This window comes from Chrysemys picta, chromosome 24, assembly GCF_011386835.1.
Source record: "Chrysemys picta bellii isolate R12L10 chromosome 24, ASM1138683v2, whole genome shotgun sequence".
Classification (NCBI taxonomy): domain Eukaryota; kingdom Metazoa; phylum Chordata; order Testudines; family Emydidae; genus Chrysemys; species Chrysemys picta.
In genome coordinates, this window is record NC_088814.1 from 3,986,733 (window position 1) to 4,011,322 (window position 24,590).

The 24,590-nt window shown below is 63.3% G+C and overlaps 1 protein-coding gene across 1 annotated transcript; it reads left to right on the forward strand.

Annotated features, from left to right (window-relative positions):
* Positions 1 to 2,315: 2,315 nt before the first annotated feature.
* Positions 2,316 to 23,992, forward strand: STAC2 (SH3 and cysteine rich domain 2). The gene is made up of 11 exons (XM_005301822.4): positions 2,316 to 2,556; positions 13,391 to 13,697; positions 14,236 to 14,333; positions 14,795 to 14,879; positions 15,418 to 15,530; positions 15,886 to 15,949; positions 16,100 to 16,161; positions 17,279 to 17,376; positions 17,792 to 17,843; positions 19,967 to 20,104; positions 22,261 to 23,992. Exons 1-11 carry the CDS (start codon positions 2,467 to 2,469, stop codon positions 22,363 to 22,365), a joined length of 1,212 nt encoding a protein of 403 aa, XP_005301879.2. The 5' UTR covers positions 2,316 to 2,466; the 3' UTR covers positions 22,366 to 23,992.
* Positions 23,993 to 24,590: the final 598 nt, after the last annotated feature.

Here is a 24,590-nt window from a genome sequence, read left to right on the forward strand (position 1 = left end):
AGCTTAACCCCAGAACAGCCACAGCCAGACACAATAAAGGCTGAGATGGGCATGGGGGTGATCAGATCTCAGGCATCAGCTGATCACAATCTTCCATCGACCTGTCTGTCTTCACTCTGCGAAGTGGAAAAACGCCTTCCGGCGCTGTAGGGAGCGGCTACACTCTGGCATTACAGCGGCACAGGTACAGCACTGTAGTGCCCGGAGTATAGACCGGCCCGCAGGGCTGGGAGGAGGAGCAGAGGTAAATTCTGCACCAGCTCATGTCCCTCCCCGGGAAAGTCAATGAGAGTTAGGTGCCGACACACCCTTGGGAGCTGGGCCTGCTGCCCCACACTCCTACCTCCTGCGCAGGGTGCCCAGCCGTGCAGGGACGGGCCTAGCAGCGAGCAGCTAGAGGCAGGCCAGGGCTTGTGTTCTGCGGCGGGGAACGGTAAGCGAAGGAGAAAAGAGCTCATTGGTTTAACACATGGCCTCCTTGCATTCGTGTGAAGAACAACTCAGACCCAGTTTGTGCCCCAAGTGCCCCCGCCCATAACCGATGCTGCAGGAGAAGGTGACCCCTCCCCCCGGCCCATTGTACAGTGCTGTGAAGCAGTGGTTGGGGGAAATCCCCTCCTTCCCCCCCACCCCCCGCCTCCGTGCTGATCAGCTAATCACAAAATGACCCGGACCTCCCTCTTGTCTTCAAAACCCAGCTACAACATTTCAGCCTGGGGCCGCGTGAATTCTGCCCACTTGGATGGCAACTCGGGCTGGGCGCTAGGAGCCGGGGGGGGCTGCTCGTTCTGGCTCTATCACTGAGTCACAAATTGCTGGGGGAGGAGGGGCGGCTATTGCCTCTGTCCTTTGAGCAGCTCCCTTCCACCCCCTTTGCCCCTCAGCTGACCCTGTTGGTAATGTGGGGACGGGCGATGCCGAGGGAGGCGAGCGCCAGGATCAGGGAAGGACGCTCTCTGGGATGTTGGCCTGAAAGGCAAAGCAGCAAAAGCCAAGCGGGGATGGCTCCAGCCGGCGTCTGGCTAGGTTGATATGCTGAGGCATGCTCAGTGGCTCACGCATGAGTAAAGACGGTGGGTAGCCGAGTAGGCCCAAGAATACCTGCGGTGAAATCATCAGCAGCCTGATGCCACCGGCTTGAGCGAGAGAAGCCTGTGGCCGGGGAGAGTGGGGGCGGGTGGAGAGCGAACAATGGGAAGGAGACAGGAAAAGCGGCTCGCGCCCCGCAGCCTTGTGCTCGGTACCGCACGGGGCCCTGCTCCCCGCCAGTCCCCCCATCAATCCAGCGGCTGCAGGCCCACGCGGCGGCTGGGAACCTGACCGTGAGCTCATTGTTTGCATGTGTGAGCAGATGTCTGGGAGCTGGGCCTAGCAGGCAGCAGGCTGGGGGGGCGGGCTGACGCGTGGCAGCATGCCAGAGAGGACCGGCGAGTGGGGCGCAGCGAGGAATGGGTCTTATTCTCAGGGGGGGCTGAAGGAAAACCACCCACCCGCAGGGGGATTTTAGCTCTCGCTGACAACAGGCAGCGAGGAAAATTCCACCTTAAAAAAGGGAAAATGCTTCCACATAACAACCCCCGCCCCCAATCCACCCTACATGAGGGATCCCGCTTTGCAGCCTTTGCACTATTCCGCCGTGCAAGGCCGGGAGAGTCCAACCGTGCGGGGCTGCAGGAGGACCCAAGAGCATCGTGGCTGAGGGGAGATGGTGGGGGGGGGGTCAGGATAGAATTGGGGATACCCCCGGAAAAAACCCTGATCCCACAGAAGATACTGGCACCCCCCGGGGCAGGGGCACTGGAACAATTTGTATGGGGGGCGGGGGACTGAGAGCCACTGAAGCCCAAACTGTAACTTCAAGCCCGGGGGGTGCGGCAGCGCCTCCGCCCCCAGGGCTGCTCTAAAACTGGCCAGCAGCCGCCCGCTCCCACGGTGCCCAAGGAACTTCTGAGCGGGGCTGGGGCCTGGGAGCGGAGCGGCCGCTCCGCCCCCTGCCGGGCAGCCAATGGGCAGGCGGCAATCGGCCCCCTCATTAGCATAGCCAAAGAACGAGCGAGGTTAATGAACTTCTCGTGAAGCGAAGGGGGCGGAGCCAGGCAGCCTCCTAAATCAAACGTGTGTACCCCGCTCAGCGCCGGGCACTCTGCAGCCAGCGCCGAGCAGCCCGGCCGGGGCTCAGCGCGGGGCACCGCCCGGGGGCTTTAGTTACACGGGGACGGGCTTGCGGGGGGCCGGGACAAGCCAGGGGCCGGGGTTTGCTACGCGTCTTGGGGGGGATTTATTGTAATCGAGTTAATATAAGGGGCGATCAAGAAGTTTGATTTCCAAGTGTGGACAGGGGGAGCCGGGGCTGCCCCCCCCCTCCCCGGGAGCACCCAGTCGGGCTTTTATTCTTTTCTTGAAAACCAGAGAGGCCGGGGGGGATTTTCTCCCCCCTCCCCATCTTGACCTATTTGCACCAGCATCATGACGGAGCTAACCGAAAAGGAGAATGACCCCCAAAACCCAGATGCCCAGCGGTCCCCGGGCACCATCTCCAGCCTCCATGAAACGAAGGTAACTCTCCGACCCATAGACCCGGGGCACGTATACCCCCCACCCTCCTTTTCAAACATTCACTTAAAGTCCCAGCCCCCCCCTCCCCCCCGCAACGTGTCCTCGCTAGACGCGTCTTGGTTGGGGGGTGTCAATGCGCTCCCCCGCCCCCCAGCTCGATTTCCAAATGATGGATGCCCAGTGTCACCCTGCCCCAGTTAAATCGCTAACTGCCCGGTTTGGGTTGTTTGGCTTGCTGGGGTCAGCTGTCACCAGCCGGCTGTGGGGATGGGTCTCTCAGTGGCTTTCCCTGGCCAGATGTGAGCACAGCCTTGGAATTGGGCTGAAAACCCCCCTGTTGTGCAACTCAAGGTCCAAGAAAATCAGATAAAAGCCGAGGAGGGCTGGCTGATTCCCCCCCCCCTCCCCATGCTCTTGCTGCATAATTTGGCTTAAACTCTTCATTGGGGGAAGATTGTTTTGCTTGAAATACAACTGGGTTGTAAAAACTGCCCGGGCATCCAGGCTGGAGCCTGGATTCTCTCCTGACCTCAGCGATTTAAAAGGCAAATGGGATTTAAAAAGAAAACATCTGGGACTGCTCTGATGTTTGTGGTTCTCTGCTCCCCCCCCGGATCATACGTGGGCGGGTGGGTGCATGGGAGAGGGGGTGTCTCTCGTGGCGAGGGAGGTGCCACACATTTGGGGCTGGGGGAGGTGAGGCGAGAGGGCCAAAGGGTTGCTGCGGTTTAGCGTGGGGATGGATGTCTGGGAAGAGGCCGTGTAGCTCTGTGTGTATCTGCAGCAATGTCACTTGTTCTCCCACCAGCTTAATTGCAGGCTTTGTTGGCATCATCTTTGCACGCTGAGCAGCCCGAGCAGAGAGGCGGGAGCCCCGTCCTTCACTTGGGATCAGAAGCGGTTTGGGGGGAAAGATGAGGATGAATTCAGTGGGAGATGTAAATGTGGGGGTTTGGGGTTCACACCGCTTCAAATCAAATCAATTCAAGCAAATACAGCAGCAGGGCGAGACCCGGAGCACAAACCGGGCCTCCGGATTCCCAATCTGATCCTCTTTGTACTACCCCTGTTTTGCTGGACATAACTCCTGGGAGTTCAGTGGAGTTCCCCGGGCGTAATGCTGGAGTAGCGTAATGGTGAGCTGACCCCTAGGGTTTACATCTGAGCTGCAGGGGAAAAGGGGGGGTGCAGATTTTACAATGGCCCTTGGCTAGGGAGCCCCAGTGCCACCCTGGCACGAGCAGAGGATTGTAATGGGGAAAAGTTTAGGGTGTGATCAGTTTATTTTGCTCTCGCACTGGTATAAATCAGGAGTAGCTTCGTTGATACCAGTGGAGTGACGCTGGTTTTACACCAGTGTAAATGCAAACAGAATCAGGCCTCGTTTCCCTTTTGCAAAGGGTGCTGTCAGCAGCTTTGGCGTGTCACGCGATCCGTGGAGCATGGAGCTGCTCCACGCTGCAGGTTACGTTCGGCTCTGGTATCACGTCGGAGTAAAATGGATCGCGTGTGTTTGTGACTCGTAAGGGAGGCTGGGCACACACTCTAGAGGCAGTGGATTTGGGAGGGGGGCTGAGCGTGCAATCCAGAGGCAGGGGATTTTGTGGTGGGGGGGAGACAGACTCTAGAGCATAATTTTCATCTCTCAACACAGCAAAATAAGGGTTGTGACGAGATCAGATGCCACAGAGATGGGCGCATTGTTTGCATGGGGCAGGTGGATTCTGGAGCACTAACCTGGGGGACTCCCTAGCAGAGTGTTAAAACTCCTGAGAGGAACCGTGTTCGGAAGCCAGACTTGACTGGAGGACCCATCTCCTGGCAAGCGTATTTGGGAGCTCTTTGGGGCAGGGACTGTCTCTCCACTCTGGGGCTGGGGGGGTCTAATTCCCTAGCTAAAGCCTTTCCGACTCCCTCCTGGGGACAGGGTGCGTGGGGCCCAGAGCCCCACAGAGCCCGGCTGCACCTGGGCTGGACTCCCCAGCACCATGGGGGTGGGGGGCAGGGAAGGGGGGCAGAGTCCCAGCAGATCTAGTTATTGCAGCAATGCTCCGTGGGGTGGGGGTGAGGTCGCCCCACTGCCCAGCAGGGGACCCCCAAAGAAAGGCTGGATCAGTGCTGAATAAATTCCCGCCCCCCACACCTTCAGCCTGGCATCGAATGGTGAACAGCGTGGGGGAGCTGCCCTAGGGGAGTGATTTTGGGGTGGCCTGCTGGGTGAGGGGCTGCAGCGCCGATGCCCCATGCTACATTGTGCATAGGGCAGGGAATGGGGGGGGGGAGACACAATGCTAGGGCCGGATCTGGGGGACCCTGGCTCAGTGCAGTGGTGGGAACCCCAGGAAGCCGACCCCACAGTCCCATTGATTCTGCCCTGGCCTTTCCCCCAAGGAGATGGGGGAGGGGAGGAGGGCCAAGGGGTCCATTGGGATGGGGGGCTGGCAGGAAGTGGGCCCCTGATGTAACTGGGAGCAGAGTTTTGCCAAAGGAGGGTGACTGGGAAGAGGATCCAGGAATCTGGAGGCCAGTCAGGGGATGGGTCTGTGGGCAGGGGCCTGATGGGGGTGGTTAGAGACCCCGAATTAGTGGGAACCCATCCCGGCAGCTGGTCCCAGCAGAGACCCCTGGCCCTTTCCTTTGGGGGCTGCTGGGCTTCCCCTCCCTCCATGGGAGTCTGACGAACTGGGCTCAATGGGCCTTGAAATTCCCGCCCCTTCTCCCTGGGATCTCGCCAGCTGGGCATCCGCCCCCGGGCACCCTCTGCAGGTCTGCTGCAGCCCTAGGGCCCGGCTGCCCCCTCCGCCAGGCCAGGAGCCCCCTGACTCCTCCAGGCTGCCAATTAGCTCAAACAATAGCTGATCCGTCCTGGGATCTCTGCCCTGATTGTCTTTCCCTTTTAAGATCTTGATCTCCCCAGGGAGGTGGAGATCCCAGCTGGGGGGGGGGGGGCTGCTGCAGAGGGGGCAGATGAAAGCAGGGTGTGGCAAGAAGCCGGAATAACCAGCCTGCCCTGGCCTTGGGCCTGCTGACCCCTGTGGGGCGGGCGGGGGAGATTTCTGTAGCTTATCCCACTGCAGCGAAAGGGGGCTGGATCTGCCAAATAAACTTTCCTGCCACTCGAATTCATTCTCCATTTAAAAACCTGTCTGTTGGCTTATAAAGATCAGACCAACTGCCAGGCAGGGTCCCCCGCTCCTTTCCCTGACCCACTTCGGGGCAGACACGGCTCTGCACGTAGGCATCTCGGGCAGCCTTCCGGCGCCTCGGAGCAGCCTGGCAGCGTGTTTGGGGAATCCACGGGCCCGATCTCCTGCCCCCCTGCACCGCCTGCGGCCAGAGCACAGCGCAGACCCAAAGGCTGCCAGGCTGAGTTGGCAGGTCCTTTTGCCGCTCGCTCGGTGCTGGTGCGGGGAGCGTGAGGCCATGTGAGGACGTGGGGCAGCGGGGCCCCCAGGTCATGGTGGGGAGTCAGGCTCAGGGCAGTGGGAATTGGGCCCTGAAATCAGGAAGGCCGGTGACGAGGGGGGATTTAAATGAGAACCCCCAGCGGTGCACTGCGGATTCAGCAGCGTTTAGCTGGTGCCCTCTGCCTGTGCCCCGTGCTCTGCCTGGCCCTGTGCTCTGCAGAACGACGGGCACCCCTTGGCGAAATCCCTGCCCATGTCCTCCCCCCCTCCTGGGAGCGGGGTCTGCAGCTCGATGGATGTGACCGTCTCCCCTCGCAGTAACGGCCTTCTTGGCGTGGTGGGTCTGTGGTCTGAGGCTCCTGTGACCAGTCCCCCCGCGTGGGTATGGTGCCCGGCTGCCGAGCGTTCCAGGATCCCTGGAGGGTGATGCCTGCAAATTCCCCCAGCAGCCCACGGAGCAGTTCTCTGCGGGGCGGGGAGCAGGCTCTGTACCCCGGGGGGAGCGGGGAAATGGGAGAGGGAGCGAGCGCCTAATGGGGGGGATAGAGGGAAGGCAATATTGCCAGAGCCCTGCCAGGGGAGGGGGCAGTGCAGTGGTATTGGGATCCTGGCAGGATGGGGGCTGGAGGGGAAGAGGCGGCGACTGACGCTAGGGAGGGGCAGGGCCAGGATCGGCCTCTCGGGGGACCCCCTGGTGTCTCGGCCTCAGGATCCCCGGGGGCTTTCTCTGGTGCTGGTTCTGACCCAGAACAAACCTGGCAGCAACTGGAGACTCTACACTCAAACCTCCAGCGGCTGGAGACTCTACACTCCCTCTTTCTCCCCCGTTAAAATTCAGGGGCCTGATCCTTCCCCTCTCCCTTCCCCACTGCTGCCAGCTGCCCCTGCCCTGCAGTGGGTGAATCTGCCCCAGGATGGACTGATTAACGCTCTCTGATCCGGGCGGTAAATGTCACGATGCAAAATCCGGTGCCCTGGTTCTGAGAGCTGGCACAGGGTGAGGCACGGAGGGGCATCCACCCCCTCCCCTGAGCTGAGGTAGCATGCAAGGAGGGTGCCCTGGTTCACGCTCCTCTGGAGGAACTTGGGGGGGGGGGGGAGAGAGAATGACATGGTGCAGCAAGTCACATCAGTCTCCATGACCAAGAAGGGAGCCAATCCGCAAAGCTGGGAGCAGGAGCTGGGTTTTGAACATCTCCCGACGTTTGGCTCTGGGGTGTTTAGTCCATTCTGGGGTTGGACGCCCGGCCGTAGAGTTTGGATCTAGAATGTCCCAAAGTTTGGATCCAGGGCAGGGGGTCTGATCCCGGCCTCGTCTGGGCCAGGGCGGGGGGCTGGCTGGGGCCGGGTCCCCACCGTGCATCCAATGCCCCGGAAATGAGCCGAGCCGCCTGGAGACAATCGGCCCCAGAGAGCTGCCATTAAGGATTTTCAGGGTTAACAGCTATTCCCCTGCCTCCTCCCCACCCCCCCCGGCTAGCCACGAATCCGGGTAATATCTCGACATCATGCAGCACTGGCTGGCTTGGGGCAGCTCCCTCTCCCCCTCTGCTGGCTGCCCCAGCAACTACAGCCAACTGCTACTTCCTCCCAGCCCAATGGGTTCCTCTTTCAGCTCAAGGGGCCACTGGTTCGAGTCCCGCTGGCGCCCGGCTGTCTGAAGAACCGTGGGGTGGGTTGGGTGACGCCAGGTCTCTCGGAGGAGGGGCGTTCCCCTCACACCGGTGTACTGATGCGTCCGGGCTCATTGGCCCCCTCTAGTGGCAGGTTTGTGTGTCTGCTCCTCCCTCCAGCTCCCGCAGTAACGCTTCAGGCACCAAGGTGTAGGGGTCAGCCCCTGCAAGGGGCAGGTGCCAGGTGGGGGGGGCAGTTACGTTTCCGGGGGGGGGGAGAGGTTTTGGGAAGGCGGTTGAGGGGGCAGCGCTCTGGGCTCATCCCGTCTCTGAACTGCGGCACCTGCTGCCTTTTCAGCGGCTTTGTGCAGCGGCATCTAGGGCAGGTTAAAAATAGAGCTCGGGGTAGGGCCGGGTGTCAGAGAATATCGGGCTTTCTAGCTCAGGGGAGCGGCGGAGGGATAAAAGCGAGAGCTGTGGATGGCTCCCGGCCCTTCCCTCCCTGCCACGGCCTCGTGAATGTCTCTCGCATCCTCAGATGGCGGCTTTGAATCTGGCTTTGCCAGCTCTTTTTCTAAGCATCCAATTAAAGGGGCATGGGCGGGCGAGGGAGGGATCATCTTTGGGGGGGGGGGTCTGCGTCCTCACTGTCACTTACTGTCCTCCCCGAGACACCCACCTTCCCAGCCTGGCACCCATGAGAGCAGCCCAGCACTCAGGAGCAACCCTACCATAAACAAAGCAGGGAATTGCGCCCAGCCCTCGACAGCAACCCTACAATAACAACCCACCATGCGACCCTGCCACAGGGTGCCCCCCGCAATAGCAAACCAGCGCCAGCAGCCCTCGGGCTCGCCGGAGACTTAACCCCAACCCCCAAAGCACAGGGGGGATCAGTTTAGTACCACTGAAAGAGTGAAATGGGCCCGTCACTTGAGCATCATGTAGGGGAGTGATTGGCTAACCCCCCCCCCCGACACACACACACACACATACACACACACACACCTCCTCTCTCAACCCTGTCCCCCTGCAGCTCTGCTGATGCCCCTCAATCCCGACCTGCAGGGGAAGGGGGGGGCTTTGGAAAGGCGGGGGCAGACCCTGACTGGTGAGCTGCTGTCCCCCTTCCATCTGGGTGGAAATTGTCCTTTCGTCAGCGCCGGCTCTTTAGAGATGCAGCCCCGGAGCTTGTGGGGCTGCTCTAAGAGGGGGCACAGGGTGGCGGGATGGGGGGGGATCTAGGATCCAGGCTGGGAGAGATGCTCTCTGATGGAGGCTGAGGGGGGGGGTGGAGTAGGTGCCATGGGCAGGGGGCAGAATCCTGCGTGGGTGCCCATGACCGGCTGAGCCCGACTCCAGCGGGGTCTGTTCACACCAGCTGGGGATCCAGTCCATGGCCCCAAAGGGGAGCAGGAAGAGGGGGTACACGAGAGTCGGGATGGGGGGGCATCAGCAGAGCCTGGGGCTGGGGGGTGGGGCAGGAGGCATTCACCCCTCCCCTTCCCAGGCTGGCATCTCCCCCCGCTCCAGTCTAATTAAGATCTCTTGACGAGTCCCCGTGCTCGTGGTTAATCACCTTTTGTTCCCCGAGGAGGGACCGGGATGCCAGCCAAGCGTCATGCCATTATCCTGCCTGAGAGCATTCTCCCGGGCACCCTGCCCGCTGCTGCCAACGCCCCCCCCCCCCCGAGTTGGGACCAGAGCCGTCTGGAGATGGTGACGGAGCAGACCCCCGGGCCTGCCCACCCACCTCCCGTGGGCTGGCAGTGCCCTCTGACTCAGCTGGCACACGGGCCACCTGCCCACCCCACAGCTGCTTTGCCCCCCGGGGAGGGGGAGGGAGCACAGAGCTCCAGCTAGCAGAGAGGGAGGGAGATGGGGAGAGTGGGGGGGTCACTGCACCAGAAAGAGAGACCCCCCATTTCAGCCAAGAGCTGCCCCCTGTCTTGTGCCCTTGGGGAGCTCCTGATCTGTCCCCAAAGCATATTGCCCTGGGGGGAGGGGTGCCCCTGCCCCCCCCCAGGATGTACCCCAGGGCTGAGGGAGCTGGGAGGGGGGCTGGGAGTGCTGGGTGACCGGGGACGGGGGGGCTCTGTATGTTCCCCCCACGCCTTCCATTTCCCCCTTCCCACCCATGCCAGGGGCTCTGTTTGCCCCCCTCTCCCAATCTTCTCCCCTCCCCTGGCAGGGGCCCTTTGTGCGTGCCCCCAATCCCTCCCCCCATTTGCCCCATTATGATTTGGGGGAGGGGTAAATCATTCAGGGTGTCAGCTCTTGCTAGACTCTTGGGAGGATGAGCCGAGCTGAGGTGCTTGTGTCTGTGCTCGTCAGGCGGCAGGAGCTCCATGTGTCCCCCACGGTCTCCCTTTGGGTTTTCTTCTGTCCCACCCAAAATCAACAGGGGTTTGGCCACAGATGCCTGGAACATTGCCTGCGATTTTGGAATTGACCAGATGCAGCGGTCAAGAACTAGTGTGTGGCAGACGGAGAAATGCCGTCAAGTTGAGTGCATGGCCCTGCAAACTCGGCCAGTTGTTCCCATCTGCGTGCTGGGTTCTGTGCCTCCCACCATGGCCCTCCCGGGAGCTGTGCCAGGATGAGGTCCGGGGCATGTCGGCTGTAACTCTGGTCCATTCTCAAGGGTGCTTTGCAAAGCTCCTCACTCGTCTCATGGATGGGGAAACTGAGGCACTGAGTGGGGGACGGGACTTGCTCCAGATCCCCAGCAAAACAGCCACGGAGCTGGGACGTGAACCCAGGAGTCCTGCTGCCCTTTGCCTTGCTTTGACCAGGTGACGCAGCCCCTTATGTGGCTCTGGTGGTCATGGGAGGTGAGAGGGGACCCTCCCTCGGAGCTCCCTGGCACAGCTGAGATTCGGTGAGCCGGGCGGGGGACTCTGGAATAGCCCAGAAATCGTGGCTGTGCCAGGTTAGCCTGGCGGCTCCCCGTCCCCCTGGGCATCCTGTGATCCTCGCGCCTTCCTGTCCCAAAGCCTGGCCCCGCAGCTCCTTTGCAGTGGTGGTCACCAGCCTCTCCCTTGTTCCCAGTGCGATTCCCCCACCGAGCCGAGCGCCCTGCCCTGCAGCCCCACGCTGGCCAGGGCGGGCAGAGAACAGCATGGGCCTGCCTCTGGGGGGTGACGGGTGCTGGGACCCCGTGCCCCGAAGATCCCTGTCGCAGCACCCACGCGCCCAGCCTTGGAGCTCCAGCACCTCCTCTGCAGAGCCCCAGGGTCCCTGGGTGTGAGCCGGCGTGGCCGAGGCAGACGTGGGCTCTGCCAAGCCCATGCCAGGGACTGTGCCAGATCTTGAATAAATGAAGGACAAGAGACCGAGTCAGTGGCGGGATGGATCTGGGTGCCAGGCTCATTGGAAGCCAGTCTGAAACCTCAGCCCCAGCGAGGGATTATTTCGTGTTGCCCTTGCTTCAGCCGCTGGGGCTGTGTCTGGCTTGTTATCCTGTGGCAGCAGGCTAGGAAAGGGCCTGTCTATTGTATTGAGCTGGCAGTTGTGTCTGAGCCCCCAGTAACCCCCACCCGACAGGATCAGCACTGCTCAACTGTGTGTCACGAGCCCTGTACTGGCAGCAGCTCATGGGGATTCCCCCTGAGCTCAAATGGCGCAGGGCTCGGCTCATGGAGGGGTCTCCCCCGACACAGCACGCAGCAAGGCAACAGCATGACCCAGATCTGTGCCGACAGTGACGTGATGCCCCATGTGGCGCCTGCCTTGGGGTGTGGCCGGGGGTTCAAAGCACTTACCAGACACAGGTGAGGTTAGCCGGCGAAGTCTGTGCTGTCACACAGATGGGGGGGGACAGTCCCGCAGGGCTAGAGCGTGTGCTCTTCACGCTGGCTGTTCCTTGGGCGGGAGTCCTGACTCCCAGTCTTGCGTCTCCCCCCTCGCTGGCTGCTTGCACCCCAGATCCCGTGATGCTGCGGGTGAGCGGGTGATCTCCACACCGGGTCCCTCGATCCCCATTCAGACAGGGCCCCGGGGAGCGAGGGCTCAGCCAGAATCGGAACAGCTGGATTCCCACCAGGCTTCCAGGCGATTAGCTCCAGAGCTGCGGCCTCGGCCGGCTGCCGGCAGCCCCGGGCTCTGTGTGTGTGTCAGGTCCTGTCTGGGGCTAATCGCCTTGTGCTTGGTGTCTCTCCTGGTTTATTATCCCGTGGGTTGGGGACCCACGTGCAGCCCGGAGCGGCCTCCGGGGCAGACGTGCTGGGGAGAGACAGGAGACTCGGGGCCTGTGTCGCTGTGGGAAGAGCAGTCACTGGGCTGGGGAGATCCTGCACCCCAAGGGATGTGGGGGGGGGGAGGAGTGAGGCTGTCATAGTGGGGTTGGGAAAAGGCATATGGGAAAGGAGGGAGCCATGAATATGGGTGTGGCTAAAGGGTGGAGGTGTGGCCATGGGAAGTGGGTGTGGCTAAAGGGTGGAGGTGTGGCCATGGGAGGTGGGTGTGGCTAAGGGGAGGAGGTGGAGCTATGAGTGATAATATTAGTGCCCCAAAGGGTTTTAACCCTTGGTTGAGATGAAAAAGGGAGGAGCCAGTGGAAGCTATGGGGGTGGAGCTATGGGATGTGGGGGTGGAGCTATGGGTGGGGGTGGGGCTATCGGTGGGATTGCCTTATCCCTGGCAGGTACAGCCGGTCTCCTAAAGGTTCAGAGCTGGATCCTGGCTCTGCACCTGCCTTGGCTCCCAGGGAGGCGAGAGCCCCAGCCGGGTTGGGAAATGCGTGGGGCTGAGTCCCTGGCCTGCTCTGGGGTGCAGGAAGCGCTGAGATCCCGGCTGGCCCGTGGGCAGATGCTGGGGCCGGGGGTCCCTGCAGCCCTACGTAGATCAGCTGTACCTCACGAGCAGGGGGCTGAGGGGGACGGGGTGGGGTAAGGGATGGGAACTGAGGGGTGCAAGCCGGGGAGGCAGGACCTGCTAACCCATTCCTCTGTGGAGGGGGGAAGGGAGAGGCCTTTGCAGCGGAGGGAGGGCTGGCGCCTCCCCAACATCACCACGTGGGGTTTCTTTTGCCCCCCAGCCTTCCTCCCCCTGCCCTCGTGCTGGCTCTGTAGGGGAGGGGGATTAACAGATTCAGCAAAAACATCTTCAAACCCACATTACGGCTTTTGCCGCCGGAGGCTGGTGGGGGGGATTCCGGCCCGGAGAGCAGGATTCAGAGCCATGGCTGGAGGTTGGTGCCCTCCCATGCCTCCCCCCCCCCCCCCGGGGTTACTGGATCAGTAGCTCAAAGCGGGGGGGGGGGATGACTCTGCGCAGCCCTGGTGGGCTCCATGGCCCGGTGACTAAGGCTGGCACATCTCTCCCCCTCCCCCCCGCCTATGTGCCTCAGCACAAGGACCCCCTCCCCCCCCCAGCATGAGAGGCGAGCGTGGCCTCCATGGCCCATTTACTCCCCAGCCAACAAGGGGGGCAACTGGCCCCGCTGTGGTGCTGGGGGTGCCTGGGATGGGACAGAGACACCCCCTGACCCTGCGGTTCCCCCCTTCTGTCAGATGGGCTGGGACCCGCATGGGAGGAGGCTCCATGACCCATTTCCAGCACCCCCCAACTGCTCCAGGCCATTCACACCCCCTCTTGAGTGTTTACCAGCTGGGCAGCGACGCCCCTGGGGCCCGTTCCCGGGGGACCCTGGCAGGACGCAGCCCCGGGAGGGGGGTCGCAGAGAGAGGGAGTTGGGCTGAGAGGCTGGGCTCAGGGTGGAGGTGGGGTAGGGGGCAGCAGTCAGAGCCCCCGTGCACGGTGCTGCCCCCGCCTCGTGACGCTCCTTGGGTCTCTGCTCTGCTTCCCCCCCAGATGCAGAGGCTCAAGCGCTCGCTGTCCCTCAAGACCATCCTGCGTAGCAAGAGCGTGGAGAACTTCTTCCTGCGATCCAACAGCGAGCTCAAACTCCCCTGCGAGGTGCTTCTGAGCCCCCCGACGCCCTTGCCGCCCCCGTCCCCCCCGCCGATGCCCACCGAGGCCGTCCTGCCCCGGGCCGAGCACTCGCCCATCGCCTGCCACCGGGCCCTGGCGCCCCTCAAGCCCATGCGAACGCACAGCTTTCAGGAGCACGTCTTCAAGAAGCACAGCCCATGTGAGATGTGCCACCAGCTCATCGTAGGTGGGTGCCGCGGGGACCCCGTTCCCAGGGCAGGCTGCTACTCCGGCCTCGGCCAATGCCCCCGATCCCTGCCCAGAGCCCCCTGCTTTCCCAGCCTGGGCACCTGCATCCCCATCCAGCTCCGCCTCTGCCCCTTGATCCCAGCCCACAGCCCCCTGCTTTCCAGCCTGGGCTCCCCCATCCCCATCCAGATCTGCTGATGCCCCTCAATCCTGCCCTGAAGCCCCCCTGCTATTCCAGCTCTGGGCTTCATTCCTCACCCTCCTTGAGCTTGCAGAGAGGTTCCCCTCTGGGTGGGGCTCTTTCTGACACCGCCCCTCCACACCCGCCCCGCAATGTACACAGGACTCCGATCCTGCCCTTTCCTTCCCGGGTCTCACCCCAAGGTCTGGCTCTGCTCCGAATCCTGGTTGCTTTCGTGCCTCTCCCACAGTGAGACCCCCATGGGGGATTTTCTACATCCTTCCCCTGCCCCATCCCCACCCCCGGGGCTGGGGCCTCTCTCACCCACCCCCTGTGCGTGCTTGGTGTGTTGCAGGCAATTCGAAGCAAGGCCTGCGGTGTAAAACGTGCAAGGTTAGCGTGCACCTGTGGTGCTCGGAGGAGGTCTCGCACCAGCAGTGTCCCGGCAAGACGGTAAGCGCCCGCCGAGCTGGTCCCAGGAGTGGGGGGGCAACATCACCCTCCTCTGTCCCTGGCGGGAGGATAGCTGGGTGCACGCCACTGCCCTCTACTGGCCGGAACATCACACCCACGTGCACGTCTGCAGACCCGGAACGCTACCGCCCCCTGCTGGCACCGCTGCTTGCCAAGCGCGGGGCGCTACAGTGGCTCAGCCGGGCCAGGAGTTTTGCTCTGGGAGCTCAAGTCCTGACTCCGAGTCAAACTGCCGCCCCCATGTGCCTGGTTGTATCTTTCTGGCCCCTCGGGGGGCGGGGGGAAGTGAGGCTGGTCTGGAGGTGCCTGAGTCTGGCTACCACAGCAGTGGGGTGGGTGGGTGCCCCGCTGGCGAGGGGGCCACAGGCAGACCGAGGGGCTTGTCCGCCATCCCCAGTCCCGGTTACATTTCTCTCCCTCTTTCCTTCCTTTCCTGCCAGGCCACCTCCTTCCGGCGCAACTTCAGCTCCCCCCTCCTGGTGCAGGAACATCAGCAGAACAGCTCCAAGGAGTCACCCCCTGCAGGTGAGACCCCCCTCCCCGTCCCACTGGAGTAGTTGCGGGGTGGGGAGGTCTTGAGCCATACGAATCCTCAGGTTCCCTTTATCGGGATCTACCAAATGCCAGCTGCAGCAGGGGGCGTGACTGGCTCTGGGAAGGGGTCTCTGTGGGTGGTGCTGGAGCAGTAGGGGGGACCCCAGGGATGTTCTTGGGCTACTGATCCCTTCGGGGGGGGAAGGGAGGGGGATTACAGCGAGGGTGACCAGATAGCAAGGGCAAAAAATCGAGATGGGGGTGGAAGGGTAATAGGCACCTATATAAGACAAAGTCCCAAATCTTGGACTTGCCCCTATAAAATTGGAACATCTGGTCACCCTAATTACAGCCCTTGCAAGGAGAAAGGGTTAAGGGGATCCTAGGACCACCAGTGTTAAGCCGCACCCCTTATGTCACAAGCTCCTCCCTCTTATGTAGTAAGCTCCTCCCCCTGGTGCAGGGTCTCCCAGCACATGGTTGGGTTACAGGCTGGCTTGGCATCCCTGACCCCACCCCGTCTCCACAGGCCCCAGCGGGAGGGTGGATCCCATCTACGAGACACTGCGCTACGGCACCTCGCTGGCTCACCTGAACCGCTCCAGCTTCAGCAGCACCTCGGAGTCGCCCACCAGGAGCCTGGTATGTGCCAGGGCAGGACGGGGGCACTGAGCCGAGCCCGGGCATGTCACGGAGCCCCCACCATGCGGCGCCACTGGACAGCACAGGCTGGGGGCCAGAGAGACACGCAGGGTCTGTCTGCGCCCAGCAGCCTCCAGAGAGAATCCGCCTCGGCTCTTGTTACAGCCCATCCTGACTCTGGGGTGGGCGAGGGTGACATGCATTCGGCTGGACCCTCTAGAGGAGGGCGAGGATGGCACTCGGGGATGGGAGATTCCTGGGGGAGAGGGGTGCAGCTGGCTGGGGAGGAGCGGGGGCGGTGCTGGAACAGCCCATCCAGTCTCCGCCCAACCTCCGGTGTCTCCGTCTTCCCTAGAATGAGAAGGACGAGGCCGGGGAGGACGCAGACGGCAGCGCGGAGGAGAGCCACGGTGACAGCGGTAAGCGTGGGGAGGGGTATGGGGCGGGGAGGCTGCTGTCCCTTTAATAGAGCCCACACCCGGCTCCCCCCCTCCAGGGCCTTGGCCGTGGGGCGGGGACGTGGGGCTGTCGGGGGAGCCAGCCCGGCTGATTGTCTCCATCTCTCTCAGCATTCACGGCCCCCCCCGAGGGCGAAAGTCCAGGCTCAGAGGAGAAGAGCCCTGAGCAGGAGGTGAGCTGCCCCCCTGGTCCCCCCATAGCTAACCCCGGCCTCCTTCCCCCACAGTCGCTCCCCAGGCGCCTCCGCTGCCCCGAGCCGGCTCCCGTGTCTCCGCCGCCCCTTCCCACGTCCTCCCGCTGCCCCGAGCCGGCTCCCGTGTCCCCGCCGCTCCATCCCTTGTCCTCCCGCTGCCCCGAGCCGGCTCCCATGTCCCCGCTGTCCCATCCCACGTCCTCCCGCTGCCCCAAGCCGGCTCCCGTGTCCCCGCTGCCCCATCCCACATCCTCCCGCTGCCCCGAGCCGGCTCCCATGTTCCCGCTGCCAGGTTCTCCTGCTGTGCCGAGCTGGCTCCCGTGTCTCCACCGCCGCGTCCCATGTCCTCCCGCTGCCCCGAGCCGGCTCCCGTGTCCCCGCTGCCCCTTCCCACGTCCTCCTGCTGCCCCGAGCCGGTTCCAGTGTCACCTGAGACCCCCCTTAAAGCCCACCAGCTGCATTGAGCTGCCCCCAGACCCTCCCCCAAGGGCCACGACTGGCTCCTTCAACTGACTCTGAGTCGGCTCCGTTCCTGTTCCTTGCAGCCCTGACTCCTTCCACTTGCCCCTGGGGTGGGGATCCCCTGCTTCCCTGAGGTGCCCTCGGACCCCAAAGGACGACCTGACCAGCTCCCTGCCCCAGGGCGTGTGGGTGGGGATGGGGCGCGGGCCCATGGCAATGGGGCTGGAGTGCACAGGTGTAGGCGATGGGGCTGGGGCACAGGAGGGCACTGGCCGCGGGCGATGGGGCGAGTGGCCGTGGGCGATGGGGCGCGGGCCATAGGGCTGGGGCATGGGGCTGAGGTGCGGACCATGGGCGATGGGGCACGGCCCGTGGGCGACGGGGTTTGTGGCCGTGGGCGATGGGTGCGGGACGTGGGCGATGGAGTGAATGGCTGTGGGCGATGGGACGCGGGCCATAGGGCTGGGGCATGGGGCTGGGGCACAGCCCATGGGCGATGGGGCACGGCCCGTGGGCGATGGAGTGAGTGGCCGTGGGCGATGGGCGCAGGCCGTGGGGAATGTGAGTCCAGCTCGGGCCCATCCCTGGCCGGCTGTGACTCTGGGCTCGGGGCCCTCGCTGTCCTTCGCTGCAGGCTGCCGGGGGCTCCTCGCGGAAGGACGTCTCCCCCATGTACTCCTACGTGGCTCTCTACAAGTTCCTGCCCCAGGAGCACAATGACCTGCCCTTGCAGTAAGTGCCCGTCCCCTAGGGGGCAGCTATGAGCATGGGGGCAGAGCGCGCTGGCAGAGGGTCTTGCGAGCCAGGCGTGTTGAAGCCAGGGGGAAGGGGGGGCTGCCCTGAGTCCCCGTGGGGACTGGTGTTGGCCCCTCACTGACTCTGAATGGGCTGGCGGGGGGAGGGTTGGGCCAGGCCGATGCGCCAGGGTCTCGGCTCCAGGCTCGGCACAGCGAAACCCACCCTGGCTGCCCTGGGGGTGGTGCTGGTAGGACACCCCGGCCACAGGGCGGAGAATGGGGGGCAGCAGTCTCCTCGCCAGCTGCCCTGTGGTGGGCAATGATGCGGGGACGGGAGGCTGTACGGGGCTGGCATATCTTCCCTCCCCCCCCGATTAACATCACCCTGTCCCCTATCTCTGTCCCCCCAGACCCGGAGACAGGATCATGCTGGTCGATGACTCCAATGAAGACTGGTGGAAGGTCAGTGAGCGCGCCTGGGGGCTGTGGGGAGGGGCTGTGGGGTTGGGGTTGGGGGTCGGGAGGGGTTGGGGTCGGGGAGGGTGCAGAGGCTGAGGGACAGCAGGGGGGCGGGCAGGGAGGGCTCAGGGGTTTCTGGGGTCTTGGAGAACAAGGGCAGAGATTTCAAAAAGGGGCCCCCCAAGGCCACATCAGTCCCCCAAAGCAACCTCCTGCTCTGCTCCACTCCCCCTGGCTGGCCCAGCTGGGGGCAGGGCTCCCGCATTTCTGCAGCAGTGAGGAGCGGCTGGGAAGGAAATAAATGGGGCCATAAATCTATCTCGGAAGCCAGCCAGCGAGATGCTGCAGCATCCTCACATGTAGCCCCCCTGGCACAGGGCGGAGGTTGGAGGGGCAGACTGACTGGGGGGAGGGGCAGATTGGGGGGGTGGAGAGGCAGATCCAGCGTGGGGGGTGGGGAGGGTGGAGGGGCAGATCGAGGGGGGGGGTGTAGGCATTATCGGAGGGGTGGAGGGGCAGATCGAGTGGGGGGAGGGGCAGATTGAGGGGGGGGGTGGATGGAGGGGCAGATCGAGCAGGGGGGCATGGTGGGGGGGTGCAGGGGCAGATCGAGCCGGGCTGGGGCGGGAGGAAGGGTTAACTCGGGACATGGTGACTGGGAACCGGGGTCGACACCCCCTTCACCCTGGTGTCGCCTCCTGCACTCAGCGGGGGTCCCTGCCCCCCTGGGCTTCACTGGCGCCCCCCCCGTCCTGGGTGAGATCCCCCCCCCATCGCCCTGGCAGGCCGAGTCCCCCCTGCTGTGCCCCGTCCCCGGAGCAGGTGGGCAGGCGCCCGGCTCCACGCACGGGCACACGCACATTGGGCTGCCTCTCCCGGTTGCCATGGGGACGGACCCCCCAGCTGACGTGGCAGCTCTGAGCGTGGGTGCGAGACGCGTGGCTGGGCCTGGCCCCTGCCAGCAGGGTGGGGTCGGGGGCAAACCCCACAGGCCTCAGCCGGGTGCGCTGCTTTCCTGCCCTTCCTCGCCTGGCACGGCCGCCCCGTGTTAACGTGTTAGGGGGGGCGGCAGGTGTCAGGCAGCGCCATGTGTGTGTGTGTGTGTGTGTGTGTTGGGCTCTGTGTGTGTGGTGTATGTGTGTTGGGCAGCGCTGTGTGTGTGTGTTGGGCAGCGCTGTGTGTGTGTGTCTGTGTTGGGCGGTGCAGTGTGTGTTGGGCAGCGCTGTGTGTGTGTTGGGTGGTGCTCTGTGTGTGTGTGTGTGTGTGTGGTGTATGTGTGTTGGGCAGCGCTGTGTGTTGGGCAGCGCTGTGTGTGTGTGGTGTGTGTGTGTTGGGCAGCGCTGTGTGTGTGTGTGTGGTGTGTGTGTGTCTGTGTTGGGCAGCGCTGTGTGTGTGTTGGGTGGTGCTCTGTGTGTGTGTGTGTGTGTGGTGTATGTGTGTTGGGCAGCGCTGTGTGTTGGGCAGCGCTGTGTGTGTGTGTGTGTGGTGTGTGTGTGTCTGTGTTGGGCAGCGCTGTGTGTGTGTTGGGTGGTGTTCTGTGTGTGTGTGTTGGGCGGCACTAGTGTTGCGCTGTGTGTGTGAGATGCAGCTGAACTCTCCCAGGCGATGGAGCCGCAGTCTAACAACCTCCCATCTCCCATCCCCCCCTGCCTGGGAAGCTCCTTCTCTGGGGCCTGCCCTCCGCACACCCCCCAGGTCCTCACCCCCCCGCCCCCAGGTCCTCCTCCCCTGGTTAAACTGGCCACGCCCCCCTTTGGCGGGTGATGCCAAGAGGGACCCTCCAGCGCGACCAGGCGATGGGGGGGGGTAACGGGCCATGGAGTCGCTGACCGTGAGGGCTGGGGTCCCGGCCTGGCTGGGAATTGGAGCTCAAGGCAATGCCGGCTGGGGGCGCCAGGCTGCCCCGTAGAGGCACTGACCCATCTGCCCCCCTGGTCCTGGAGCCCAGAGCCGCCAGCTCCCTGCTCCGAGCCCAGCCCAGCCAGAAGCTATGGGCGTCTTGGGGCTCTGCTGGCGTCGGCCCTGTGCCCAGCCCAGGGGTCTCCATGTGGCGGGGCAGCGGGGGGACGGTTGGCAGGCGGGGTCCGGGGGGCCGTCGACCTCACGCCCCCAACTTGCCATTGCAGGGCAAGATCGGCGACCGGGTGGGCTTCTTCCCGGCCAACTTCGTGCAGAGAGTGCGCCCGGGCGAGAGCGTCTGGAAGTGCTGCCGGCCCTTCTACGGCAACAAGGAGCAGGGACAGATGAGCCTCAAGGAGAGCCAGGTATGGGGGGGGGGCTGTGCTGGGGAGGGGTCTGGCCTGGCTGGGGAGGGCAGTGCTGGGGGGCAGAGCAGGGGAGGTCTCGGCGGGGCAGTCTGTGCTGGCAGAGGGGGGCTGGGCTGGGCTGCAGAATAAGGGGGGGCTGGGCTGGGGGGGAAGGAGGTGGGGGGAGTCTGTGATGAGGGACAGAGTGGGACGGGGTGTCTGCTGGTGGGGGTCTATGCTGGGGGCATTGGGGGGGCTGTATTGGGGGACCGAGCAGGACGGGGGGTCTGTGCTGGGCAGTCTATGTTGGGGGCATTGGGGGGTCTGTACTGGGGGACAGAGCAGGACGGGGGGTCTGTGCTGGGCGGTCTATGCTGGGGGCATTGGGGGGTCTGTACTGGGGGACAGAGCGGTCTGTGCTGGGGGGCAGAGTGGTGGGGATCTGTGCGGTGGGGAGTGTAGGACCTGTGCTGCGGGGTGCAGGTGACCCCAGTGGGGAGGCCAGCGACGTGCTTAGATGTCCCCGAGGCCAGTGGGTCTAGTCTCGCCTCCCACCCCCCTGGGACGCTGGCGCTCGAAGGAGGCTGCCATGGATCCGGGACCGGGACTCTCCATGTGCTCCGGCCCCTCCAGCTCCCGGGGCCGCGGGCGGTCGCCCTGCCTCTTCTCCGGGGGATGTTGGAGCCGAGCCCAGGCCGCGGCAGATCCCTGAGCCTCCCCAAAGGAAGGTGTGTCGCCTGTCCCCATGCTCCACCTCCTGCTGCGCCCCAGTCCCTGCCGCCCGCCGTCCTGCCGCCCAGAGCCAACAGCTGGCTCAGCCCGTCTCGGGCCGAGGCGCCTGTCAGATGCACGCGGGGGCCCGAGTGTTTGGGCTGGAGACTTCGCCGAGAGCTGCCGGGGGGGGGGGGGGGGTACAGACCCTTCGGACCAAGCCCTGGGCTGCAGTCCAGCTCTGTGGCAGTTTCCCAGATGATCTGCTGTGGGGGGGCCCAGGGCTCTTCCAGGCCCCTAGGAAGGCTCCTGACCCCTTTCCCTGTCTGGAAAGGGGCTGCCCCCTCCCTCCGCTCCGCTCAGCTGGGCTTGCTGCTCCTGCTGTTAAACTAAGCAGCTGAGGGTCTCCTGGGGTCCGGAACTGGAACACGAGAGCCTCGTAGAGCAGGAACCTTGGGCCGGATCTTTAGGTGGGTCGATCACCCAAGGCCTGTTGACTCTGATGCACCCGTGCGGATTCACCGCAGCCAGGGATCCGGCCCGTTGAGTTCAATGGAGCGAAGCCGATTTGCCCCAGCTGGGGATCCAGGCCCAGAAAGCAACGCTACCGCATCTCGTTTCGCTGTTGGCTCCGAGTGGAGGGACGTTTGCTGGGGGGACGTTTCTGTCTCTGCCCAGCGCCCGCAGCCCAGGGGACAGGCGAGAGCCCAAAGCAGGATGGTTGCTGGGCTTTGAGAGCGAGCCAGACCTAGGCCAGGCACTGGGAGCAGCAGCCTGGACCCTGCTGGCTTCATGTCTGAAGCTGTTACTTGGCAGCCGGGACCTGGGCTTTGATGGCACAAACTCGCCCGCGCTCAGCGCTTCGCTGGCGTCAGCCACCTGCTCGCTCCGTTGCTGCAGGGAATGAGTCAATCTTGCCAGGCCGGGGTGGGCGAGGGACAGAGAGTGTGTGTGTGTGTGTGTGTGTGTGTGTGTGTGTGTGTGTGTGTGTGTGTGTGTGTGTGTGTGTGTGTGTGTGTGTGTGTGTGTGTGTGTGTGTGTGTTCAAAAGACAGCTCAGAGTTCAAAGCATTTCTTCTAGCAGATTTGCTTTCTTGTGGTACCTTCCTCCATTTACATCGCTGAGCGCGAGAGCAGAATTGGGCCCCTCGTTCTCTGTCTAGGCCCCGGTTACTCCATTCCTCCCCCTGGCATCTGACTGTATCACCCGCCCCGGGACCTGAACTCCCGCCCTGCGGAGCTCAGCACAGCAATTAGCCTTTACAGCTTGATCAAAGGACCAGCCCTTCCGCGGGCTCCTGATCTCTGGCTCAGGCACCGATGGGCGTGTGGGGGGGAGGCTGCATGCTACTGGCTCTGGCATGTGTCGAGTGTGTCCCGTTCTCAGCTGGCTTGTGCCGGATGCCTGGGTCCTGCTGACGTCATGCCCTACTCTCTCTCTCTCTCTCTCTCTCTGTCCCTCAGATCTGCGTCGGCGTGGGGAAAAGCAAGGAGAATGAGGGCTTCCTCAAGGTGACCAGCGGCAAGAAACGAGGCCTGGTGCCCGCCGACGCCCTGACGGAAATCTGAAGGGAGCAATTGAGTCGTCTGACCCTCTTTCTCCCGGCAACGGGGATGGGGCCTCTGTAGCCCGCCCCAGCCCAGCACTCACTAGCCTGCCCCTCACCGCTTCCCTGTGCTAGGAGCACCTCGGCTAATATAGTTTCCACACTGGACTCGGAGGGGTTTCTTCTGAGGGTGACTACTCCCAGGCTGGCACTAATGCCATCCTCTTTGCCATCTCGGTGGCCAGCAGAGGGCAGAAGCAGGTGGTGGATTAATTCCCACCCTCCTGTCTAGGCTGAGCCTGCCTGATCCTACCCCCTCCGGCTTTGTTTTTGTAGCAGGGGCAACGGATTCCCCAGCAGCATGTGTGTCAATAGCCCCACAGCGCAGCAAGTGGCAGGAGATTCTCCCAGCTGCATCTAACCCTTCGCCCCATCCCTGTCTCTGTCTTTTCCCTGGCGGGCAGCACTCCCCGGACTGAGCCCTGAGCCGGCTGCAGGAGGACGACTCCAGATCCAGCCGGCCGGGATGCCACAGGGAGGGGGCCTCCATCGCTCATAGTGCCCCCCGGCTCCCGGTAGGAGGACACTGCTGCCCACGCCGTCCCGCATGCGTAGAACGTGTGGAAATCCAACAGCTCCTGGCCGGCCTCGTGGCTCGGAGGGGCATGTGGACTGTGTGTAGCGTCTGTCTGTCTGTGCGTGTCTCCGTGTGTTAGTTAAAGCATGGGACCTCTCGGAAACCACGTGAGTTTGTCCTTTAACCACTCAGGGCCGGAATCGTCCATGTCAAAGCAAAGGGGCAGGCCTGCATCTTCTGTGGGACCGAGGGGGGGGCTTTCTCATGACTTGGCTCTGCCTCCCTGGTTTCTTCGGCACCGGTGGCTCCTCCATGGACTCATTTACCCGACCTCAGGAATCTTCGGCCAGATCCACGGGAGACTCAAAGCACGAGGGACCCATCCCTCTCTCCAGGGCGTTCCTGGCCTATCCAGGGTCACTGCCAGCTCCTCCTCCCTCCCCCATGGGCTTTGCCATCCCTGCCCCTTGGCGGGCCGTGAACACCGTCAGCCATTTCCCTGGCCTGAGGCCAGCCCCCGTCTCTGCTCTGCACTCCCCCCTTTAGTGCAGCCCCCGACCCCCAGCTCATCTCTGCAGCCCCTCCCCATGGCTGTGGTTCAGGTGGGTCGACACCCCCGGCCTCCCCCTCCCCCTGGCTCTGTCTGGTTGTCATTGGAGCACTGGGGGCGTTACAGAGCACAGACATGGGGCAGAGCTTGTCTCCTGGGCGGGGTGACTCCTTCCCTAACTCGGGGCCATTCAGTGCTAGATTGCTGGGGAAGGGTTCCCAGGTCCCGACTCCGGGCAGATCCCTGGGCTTCCCTCCATCCTGGTGCCCTGCAGGGCCACCTCCTCGGCAAGGTCCCCCTGGCACCAGCCACGACCCCCTCCCTCCAATGTGCACACACAATCACTGCAGCCTGATGGGGGGAATCTGCCCCACTCCCAGATCAACTCACCTAAGCAATAATGTTCGGCGCCGGTCTGGCCCCAGGGGCGCGGCGCAGCACCTGTACAGAGAGAATGCATGAGAGCTCGGCCAGTGGCCTGGCCCACCCAGTTCCACATTAAATGTTACTATGTCGCATTCACAGCTGTGTTGGGTGATTTGTCTCTGTGCCAGTGGGGATGGCTTGCTGCAAAGGGACCCCCCTGTGCCCTGTCATTAGCCCATGAGCTTGGGACGTGCCCTTTGCCCACCCCTCAGACACCCTCCCCTCACCAGGGCACACAGGCTCTTCCAGCACCCTTCTGGGTGGGGAAGCTGAGGCATGGAGCAGCGAGACAGACTTGGGTGGCTGTTAGAGCTGGGAACGGTCACTGGGGCTGGCTTGGAGTGTCAGCCTTAGGAATAGAACCCAGGAGTCCTGGTGTATAGTCCCCTAGTCTAACCACAGAGCAATGCGCCTTCCTAGCCCTGGGAAAAGATGGATTTTTTCCTGCTTTAATCATTGGACCATGCTTTTTCCTGGAGCTGGGCCTAGAACCCAGGAGTCCTGGCTCCTTGCTATATCCACTAGCTCACATGTCCCTCAGAGCATCCCATGCTCCTGTTCTAACTGCTAGGCTATACTGCTGCCCAGGTCGGATGCGACAAGCACCTGGGGCTGCCTGGCCCTGGGAACTCTTTGCTGCACAGCTGTTTTATAAGTGGGGGGAGCAGTGGGTGCTTCAAACCAGGATGGAGGG

Coding starts and splice junctions, on each gene's coding strand:
- STAC2 (XM_005301822.4), top strand. CDS start 2,467: ATGACGGAGCTAACCGAAAAGGAGAATGACCCCCAAAACCCAGATGCC. Junction 13,698..14,235: donor GTGCCACCAGCTCATCGTAG/GTGGGTGCCGCG, acceptor GGTGTGTTGCAG/GCAATTCGAAGCAAGGCCTG. Junction 14,880..15,417: donor CAAGGAGTCACCCCCTGCAG/GTGAGACCCCCC, acceptor CCGTCTCCACAG/GCCCCAGCGGGAGGGTGGAT.